At 38.3% G+C, this 9,266-nt stretch overlaps 1 protein-coding gene and 1 pseudogene across 2 annotated transcripts; both read right to left on the bottom strand.

Annotated features, from left to right (window-relative positions):
- Window positions 1-5,950: 5,950 nt before the first annotated feature.
- On the bottom strand, window positions 5,951-8,316 carry LOC132173072 (putative pentatricopeptide repeat-containing protein At1g64310 pseudogene; annotated as a pseudogene). The gene is made up of 2 exons (XR_015911775.1): window positions 6,212-8,316; window positions 5,951-6,110 (listed from the first exon to the last, which is right to left on the bottom strand). The product of XR_015911775.1 is annotated as a putative pentatricopeptide repeat-containing protein At1g64310 pseudogene (transcript).
- Window positions 8,317-8,595: 279 nt separating this feature from the next.
- Window positions 8,596-9,033, bottom strand: LOC148587100 (uncharacterized). Its single transcript, XM_088514483.1, has one exon. It carries the CDS (start codon window positions 9,031-9,033, stop codon window positions 8,596-8,598), a length of 438 nt encoding a protein of 145 aa, XP_088370609.1.
- Between the last annotated feature and the right edge of the window lie 233 nt (window positions 9,034-9,266).

Here is a 9,266-nt window from a genome sequence, read left to right as displayed (position 1 = left end):
AAAAGTCCATCTTTTACCTATTTTAATCCTAGGTAGCATGGCCTAGTTTAATTTTTTATTCTTTAAAATCTATTAATTTTAAAATCAAAATTAAAATGATAAAAAATTAATAAATAAATTAAAAAATAAAAATGGGTGGATGGTCACCCTAGTTGGGCCTTGGGGGTTGCCGAACCACCCCCAAGGGCTGGTTGGGGGTGGCTGAAGCCACCTCATGGCCCTTGTGGGTGGATTGGCCACCCCCAAGCTTGGGCCAAAAAGAAAAAAGGAAAAAAAAATTAATGTGTTTGGTGGGTTTGGCCCTTGGGGGTAGCCGATCCACCCCCAAGGGCCATGGGGGTGGCTTCGACCACTCCCACTGGCTGGTTGGCCCTTTGAGAGTGGTTTGGCCACCCCAAGGGCCAATCCCACCAAAAATAATTAATGGGTTTAGTGGGTTTGGCCCTTGGGGGTGCGAATTTATTGAGCCGACGTGTCCTTTTTTATACACGTTCTAACACATTTTCTATTATCTTTTCTACTCTCTTCAATATTACATTATTATTGCCAACACTCATATTAGTTTCTAATATGAGTGTTGGCAATAATAATGTAATATTGAAGAGAGTAGAAAAGATAATAGAAAATGTGTTAGAACGTGTTAATTTGAAAGACCTCGAATTTCCTCTTATTATTTTAACAAGCACCTTGAAAAATAAATAAATAAATAAATATAACTTTCACAAGTTAATTTGAACATGACTTTCGTTTTGGGAATCACATATCTAGAGAACAAAGTCAGAAACACAGATAATCATAGACTCTAAGACGGAAGTTCGGGCTTATTCCATGGTTTGGTCTGAAACGGAACTAGAATATTGTTTATAGAAGGGGAATGTATAATTCTAAAATAAAATATAAAGAGTAGTATTTTTTTCACAATCAATTTATGACTAATTAAGCTTTTAAATATTTATATAAAAACATGCTTTCCTTGGGGTGCAGTCCCAAAACTTCAAAATATTTTTCAAAATTCTGTTAAAATATTTTTATAATCAATTTTTTTATTTTTTCTCATATTTTAATTTCGTCCCCCACATCCCTCTTGTGACCTTTTGACGCTTGTTCTGTTCGTTGGTTTGGGATAGGTGAAGGTGGCTTCAATATAACTTCATCTCGTAGTCTTCGGAAGGACACTTTCCTCTTACTGGTAATATTGAGACGTTCAGAGCTGCCTTGTAATCTTTGTACTGTCATGGTCGAGACATCAAGGGACAAACTCTTCCAACCACCTTTGAAGCCAAAGAAAGATCATAGCAGGTGAGAAATGAGCTTTATATATATAAATATATAATTAGAAAGAAAAGGGGTCATGTTAATTACCATAAGAAAGTGATGCAGAAGTTGGTAGAATATGTATTCCACCCACAAGAAGGAATACTGCAACTAGTGTTGCCATCACCTTCGCTGGAAAACAACTCATCCTGTAAACTTGAAAACACAAAGCTTGTAGAAGCCAATTTGTTATGAGCGCCAGGACGGAGGAGGAGTAGTCTCAGACGGAGAGACGCAAGCCTTATGCTCTCCTGACTCCTGTTTTCATATATGCATGCTGCATATGATTTTATCCATGCTTTAAAATTCTACAAGCTTGACCTTGAACGTAAACTCCATTGAAAGTGGTGCTGCTACGTGCCGCACAGGGACGCGTTTTTTGACTACAAGACCTGCGACTACCACACAGGGTGTTTGGGATTTAGATGGGTCCAATATTTAGGGTATTCCACACGATGTCATACATTTTTTCTTAATCGTTCACTTCAAATCTTGACAGCAAAGCTAAAAAATAAAAAACAAGGGTTGTTGGGTGGTGGGACAAATTTGATTTTTACTTTGTTGTCAAATTGTTCCTATAAAATGAATGATCAAAAAAATTTAAGGCATCCGGTGCAATATCTAGACCGTTGTATTGAATGGAATCTCAATCCAGGCTGATGGGAACTGACATGCATGCGAGTCAGCCAATCTACACCAGAAACCACCCATCATAAGAAAAGTCAATATCACACATGGGAAAGTTAGACATGGGATGGTTGATACCGAAGGTTCACATGTCTGATATTGAACATGTTTGGGATTGTGTTTGAGAAATAGAGCTTTTAAATAAATAAAAAAATGTATTTTAGCAAAAGCTTCATTTTTAAGCTTTTGCCAAAAGTGTGTTTTGACCATTTTTAAACCCTTAAAAGCGCTTTCAACGTTTTTACCAAACGGATACGTTTTTATTCAAACGACTTTTGAGTGTTAAATATACTTTTAGACCCCTCAAACGCACACTCAAACAGGCCCATTGAAGTAAATGGTTGCATGTATAGAATTAAATATACTCCTTAAACGTTCACTTTCCCCAAGGAATAGAGTTATAAAAGTTCAATCCAAGTGGAGGTTATCAATTTATCTTTATTAGAAATAAGGTTAATAACTTTTTTGGTACGTACTTGGGTTTTAATGTTTTTTTTTTTTTTTTCACCATATGTTTTAAAACATAACAAATCTAGTACCTCACAAATGGGAAAAGACGAAATCACTACCTCCGTTAGTTTCCGTCCATCACAATTAATGGCAGTCCACATCATCTGCTCTTATATCGCAACACGTGTCCTGAAAATAAGAGGTGTGATACAGCCACAACTTAAACCTAACTTTGACCCAACTTCTAGACTAAATTTCTCTTTCTCTCTCTAGTTTAAGGCTCTCTCTCTCTCCTCCACATGCAATTTTTTTTTTAACACTTAAAAGAAAAGTTGGGCTAAAGTTAGGTTTAAGTTATGCCTTTATCATTTTTCTAAAATTAAATAATAATAATAAAATAAACCTTAAAAAAGAATTTTGAAAATTCTATGGGGTGGCCGAACCACCCCCAGGGGGTGGCCGTCCACCCCCAGTTTGGCCTTAGCCACCCTCAAGGCGGTCTGAGGGTGGCCTCGGCCACCCCCAAGGCCAAAGGGGGTGGTAGAGGGTGGCCGAAGTCACCCCCATGGCCACTGGGCCACCCCCTTTTTGGTCCTTGGTGGTGGCCAGCCAGCCCCATAGAATTTTCAATTTTTTATTTTTTATTTTTAGGACACGTGTCGCGATATAAGAGTAGATAACGTGAACTATCGTTAATTGGGATGGACGGAAACTAACGGAGGTAGTGATTCCGTCTTTTTTCATATGTGAGGTACTAGATTTGTCATGTTTTAAAACCTAGAGGAGAAAAAATAAAAACATTAAAACCAAGGTAGCAACCCATTTCTAATAAAGATAAATTGATAACCTCCGCTTGGATTGAACTCTTATAACTCTATTCCTTGGGGAAAGTGAACATTGAAGGAGTATTTAATTCTATACATGCAACCATTTACTTCAATATCAGACATGTCACTACAAGAAAAATGGTCATTAGCGACCAACTGTTTAGTGGCGACCTTGGGGTCGCCGCTAATGATAGGTCATTAGCGGGGCAATATCTAAGTCGCTGCTAATAGTGAATGCTAAATACCAAAAAAATTGGTATTTAGTAGCGAACCCAATAATGTCGCCGCTGTTGAGGGATCAATAGCGGCAACTTTGAGGGTCAGCACTATTGACATGAGAAAAATTATAAAGTCATTAGCGTCGCCGAGATTTGGTGCACAACATCGGCGACTTTGAGGGTCGCCGCTATATATTGATATGAGAAAAATTAAAAAATAAAAATAAAAAGTCATTAGCATGTCGCCGCTATTTGGTGCACAACAGTGGTGACTCTAATAGTTGCCGCTGATGAGGGGTTAATAGCAGCGAGTACGATTATCGTTGCTATTGACATGAGAAAAATTAAAAAGTTATTAGCAGCGACGTAGTGTCGCCGCTATATATATTTGGCGCACAACTCTATTAACATGAGAAAAATTAAAAAACAAAAATTAAAAAGTTATTAGCGGCAATTTAATGTCGCCACTATTTGGTTTACAACAGCTGCGACTCTGGTAGTCGCCTCTGATGATATGAGGAAATTAAAAAAATATAAATAAATAAATTTTGGGAATGCTATTAACCCTACATATATAATAAAAAAAAGTTATTTCACAAAAAGTCACCTCCGATAATGTCATTATTTCTTTTATATTAATTATTGGTGAATAATAAATATTTATTTATTTCCTTTTCACAATGTCCGGAGACCTCAATATATGATTTTAATCCAAACATTTCTCATGTCAATAGCGGCGACATCTAATGACTTTTTAATTTTTCTCATGTCAATAGCGGCGACCCTCCAAGTCCGCATTCCAGTAAATCTTAATTGAAGTCCTCGATAAATTCTGGGAATATCAAGCAGATCACCATGCCTTTCCCCAAAAATTCAAATAGTCATGCATATAAAACTACTAGAAAGTAGAAACTCAGAAAATAATGATCTTTGCCTTCTGTACTCGCAGATTTCAGTATGATCAATGGTATTGTGGCAAGAAAATAATGATTTTGTCATCTGTACTCATAGATTTGAGCATGTGGTCCATTATATAAAAAGTACTTTACCAAGGAACATAGTTGACCTCAAAATTAAAACAAACCAAAGGTATAGTGTTGTTTTTCAAAAGAAAATTCCCTAAAATAACAACACAGAAGAAACCAGTAAGTAATAAAGCAATTATCAGAACCTTAAAAAGGAAATTTTACAACGCTAGAATATTACAGATATAACCTCAAGCCAAACCCCACCCATCATAACAAAGATGGAATATGCTTTCACTGCCAAAAGTATGGCGGGACCGGATCTTAAAACCATCTTGCCATAAGGATAACAGGTAACCACATACATTTACGAAAATATGTGAGTGGGACCTGTCAAGGTTAGCAAAATGGATGTCGAGAATCCCCACTAAAGAATTTTAGTAGTTTTCATGCATTCACACTTCGGGACATGGGAAGCTAGAATTAGGGGTGAAATTTAAAACCGCCTAACCGCAACCGCTAACCGCTAACCGTTATAACCGTTAACCGCTAACCGCCTAACCGCCTAACCGCTTTGAAAGCGGTTAGTAAAAACCGCTAACCGCCTAGGCGGTTGCGGTTAGCGGTTAGTAGGTTTTGGAAATCCGCTAACCGCTAACTGCTACTCGCTAACCGCTTTTTTTTTAAATATAATATATATTTATATATTATATATATATAATAATAATAAGTTGTGAGTTTATGAACTTTTTTTGGTTGATTGAAATGAGCCTCAAGCTTCAAATTTAACCATATATGTTGATTTTTTTGGTTGCTTGTGAGTTTATGAATTTGTTTGTGTTTTATTTTATTTCTATGTGTGAGTTTATGAACTTGCTTGTGAGTTTATGTATAAGACTACAAGTGAAGTGATGATTTTATTGTAATTTTATTTGTATATTATATGATGTGTAGATTTGTAGAAGGTGGCCAACAAGATTTTGGTATATAGCAATTTTTAATGCTAAAATGGCCATGGAAAGGGAAAAAAAAATGTTTAAAATGAGAAAAAAAAATGTTTAAAGTGAGCCCAAAACCGGCCCAAACCCGGTCCAAACTCGGCCCAAAATCGGTCCAAAGAAAAAAGCCCAAAAAAAGCGGTTAGAAAAAAAGCGGTTATTCCAAAGCGGTTAACCGCTAACCGGGCGGTTAACCGCCTAGGCGGTTAACCGCTACCCGGTTAGCGGAGGCGGTTAGTAAAATTTACTAACCGCCTAGGCGGTTGCGGTTAGCGGTTTTAGCCACTAACCGCTAACCGCAACCGCTATTTCACCCCTAGCTAGAATGGACCGAAAATATCCATTTCCTTCCAGAGGAAAAGGAAAAAAGCCTAAAATGAAACCCAGTTGGGATATGCCAAATTCATTCAAGTAAGAACCATAACAAAATCAAGAAATAATATATCATACAGGCATTTCCAGGGAACCTTTCAAAATGCATCATATTTTTATTTATGTATTTATTTGCAAATGAATGTTACTATTGCACTCAAAAGCAGGGCAGGCCTCAAATTTTTAACAAATCCACACGCTCATGCCTCACAAATTCCACAAAGCTCTGGAATCTACAGCCAAAAAGCCTTTTCACACATTGAACCACGAGTTAACAAGCTGAAAATCCCATGCACATGAAATCATATCAGTGAAATGCAATATACAGAACACACCAAAAAACTAGGGAAATTCCATAAAAAAGATAAAACGAAACAGACCCGTTTTCTTGAAAAGAGGCAATGAGAAACACATACTGAGCTTCGTGACCAGTGATAAGACCAAGCAAAGCCACCCAAGATGAAGAGAGCCATGTTCCCAACATTTTCGTCTCTTTGGCTCTCTCTGTTTCTTTTTTTCTCTGAATGGTTCTCGTTTCTGTTTTCTTGGGACGTAACGAGACTTGTTCCCTGTGCTCCCTGCGCTTCTCATCTTGTTTATCCAAAAATATTGGCACAAGATGATATGAAGAAGATATGATCAAGCATGTAGATATCTTTTCAACAGTTAAATACTACTGCCTGCAATCCAGCTAACCCCAGGAATTTTCCTCAGTTCTCCTCCTGTCATATCATTCCTCAGCTTCTGCACGCCATCCCACCTCCCATCAGCTGCATATACGTTAGAAAGCATGATTCTGTAAGCATTTTTCTCAGGATTATCTTCAAAAAGCCGCTGAGCTACAATTTCTGCTAGGTTGGAATTTCCACATGAATCACAGCATGATAAAAAGGCTCCCCAGATGCCACAATCCACTGGTTCTGGCAAAGACTGGATAAGATTGTAAGCCTCTTCCAACTTACCAGCCATCCCGAAGAGTTTTACCATGTAAACATAATGCTCAGTTCTAGCTTGAATTTGAAATTCATCTTTCATTTTTCTGAAAATTTCCTGGCCATCTTGCACAAGGCCAGCGTGGCAGCAAGCACGAAGGAGAGCAGAGAAAGTCGATTCATCAGGTACTGGCCCTTTCTCCAGTATCTCTTCAAACACTTTGAATGCCTGAGAGGCAAGTCCATGCAAACCAAGGCCTGAAATTACTGAATTGTAAGAAACTATATTCCTTTTTGGCGTAATCTCAAAGATACGAATTCCCAAGCCCACAAAACCACACTTGGAATACATGTCTATGAGGGAAGAAGAGACCATTAGATCCGATTCAAATCCATGTCTAAGTACATAACCGTGTATCTCACAACCAGGCCCTACATTTGCTAATTGAGTAGCAGCTGCCAGTACACTGGCAATCAAAATGGGATCTGCCTTCTTACTTTCCATGTTCAGTCTCTTGAAGAAAGACAGAGCCCTCTCATAATCTCCAGATTGCGAATATCCAGTTATTAAAGCAGACCATGTAACTAAATCAGGTTGGAACAAATTACAGAAAACTCTATATGCAGAATTCATGCACTTACATCTCGAGTACATGCTCACAAGTACACTGCCTACATGAGCATTAGAATGAAAGGCAGTTTTCAGACAAAATCCATGTATTCCTTGGCCAACACTCAGCAAGCTGGAATATGCTAAACCTGAAAGCAACCCGACTACTGTATATCCATCTGGCCGCCTCCCCTCACTTCTCATTCTACTAAACAGCTCTAGCGCTTCATCCCAAAATCCACAACATCCATAACCAGAAATCATCGAATTCCACATCACCAAATCCGGCTCAACTATCCCATGAAATACCCTACTGGCTTCACCAACCAGACCAAGTTTGGAATAAGCCATCACGAATGCACTACTACAAATGGGATCCAATCCCAACCCAGAGATTATTACTCTTCCATGAACAAGTCTCAGTGCATCGAAACTGAAGTCCTCAGAGCACGCTCGTAGAATACAAGCATAAGAAAAACTATCAGGTTTAGTTTCAGTTTTAAGCATCATGTTAAAGAGAGATAATGCTTCACCAAAGTTGTGGACTTGCGCATATGCTCGAATTATTGAATTCCAAAGAAACACACTCCGGTGGGGCGTTTTTTCGAACAAGTTGCGCGCAGCGCAAATGTCGTTATTGATGGCATAAAATCTTACTAGTCTGGCTGCATAAAATGGGTCAAGGAGGTAGGTCTTTATGATAAAAGCATGCAGTTGTTTGGTTCTTGACAGTGATTGGTAAATCTTGGAGAGTTCTAAGTGAAGAAAATGGTGGTGAAAGAACATTGGAATTGGATCAATATTTTGCTATATAGGCTGTGATAATTCTACCAGGAAGTGGAATTGGATTCCCTCCCATGATTAATGGTGGAAGGCCGTTGATAGCAGTTATTTGGAAGGGAAGCCGTGGAAGATGGTGGCCGAGTGAGATGCCATGACAAGATTGTAGCAATTAAGCTCGCTCGGTAAATTTGCTCTCTTTATCCAGCAACTTTGCGTAAAATACCTAATAAAAAAATATTCTCTATTTGGGCTATTATTTTTTTAATCGGCTAAATATTTACGCGATTAGGCAATTAGTTACGGCGACTCCAAATAGTAGTAGTAAAATTAAGGCAATTAGTTTTTTTTTTTTTTGAATAAAAAACTGATCTCAGTCAAATTATCTGAAAAGATACAAAACATCTAGAGTCAAAACTCTAAATATCAAGAGCAAATAGCTCTAACCTCCAAAAACAGGTAGCTCTAATAAAACCGTATGACTCACGATATTCGGGATTTCTTCTATCCAAATTTTAGAAACTTCTGTATTTTCCACTATCCTTGCCAAGCCATGAGCTACTTCATTAGCCTCTCGTTTTACGTGCTCCACCCTCCAGCTCCTGAACACCGGCACAATAGCATAGATATCTTCAATAATTTGGCCCAATTTGCACCAAGAAAATCTCCCGATAATAGCTTGGACCACTGTTTTGGCATCTCCTTCCAATATAATATTTTGAAATCCCAAGTCTCTACCATATTCCAACGCATAAAGAGCTCCCATAGCTTCCGCCACTACAGTATCCGGACATCCTTCCAGAAAAAAACAAGAGGCTGCACAGACTTGCCCCATGTAATCCCTTATAATGACACCCACACCCATCCTTCTAGAATCCATTTTTATTGCCACATCTCAGTTTATTTTGTACGTGTCATATTCAGGGGCTTTCCACCGCACAGTAGATTCAGGCACAGTATTTAAACTTTCAGCTGCTTCCTCCTGTTTCGTCAAATTTTGTTCCCACTCTTTCCATTGTTGCACTGCATCCTTGGCCACCGCACTAGGATGTTTAACCTGATCACCATGGGTAACCTCATTTCTTCTCCTCCAAATCTCACGGGTAGTAGTAG

The sequence above is a fragment of the Corylus avellana genome, chromosome 3 (assembly GCF_965113065.1).
Source record: "Corylus avellana chromosome 3, dhCorAvel1.hap1.2, whole genome shotgun sequence".
Lineage (NCBI taxonomy): Eukaryota > Viridiplantae > Streptophyta > Magnoliopsida > Fagales > Betulaceae > Corylus > Corylus avellana.
This window is presented reverse-complemented; position numbering and strand designations above follow the sequence as displayed.

Coding starts and splice junctions, on each gene's coding strand:
- LOC148587100 (XM_088514483.1), bottom strand. CDS start 9,033: ATGGATTCTAGAAGGATGGGTGTGGGTGTCATTATAAGGGATTACATG.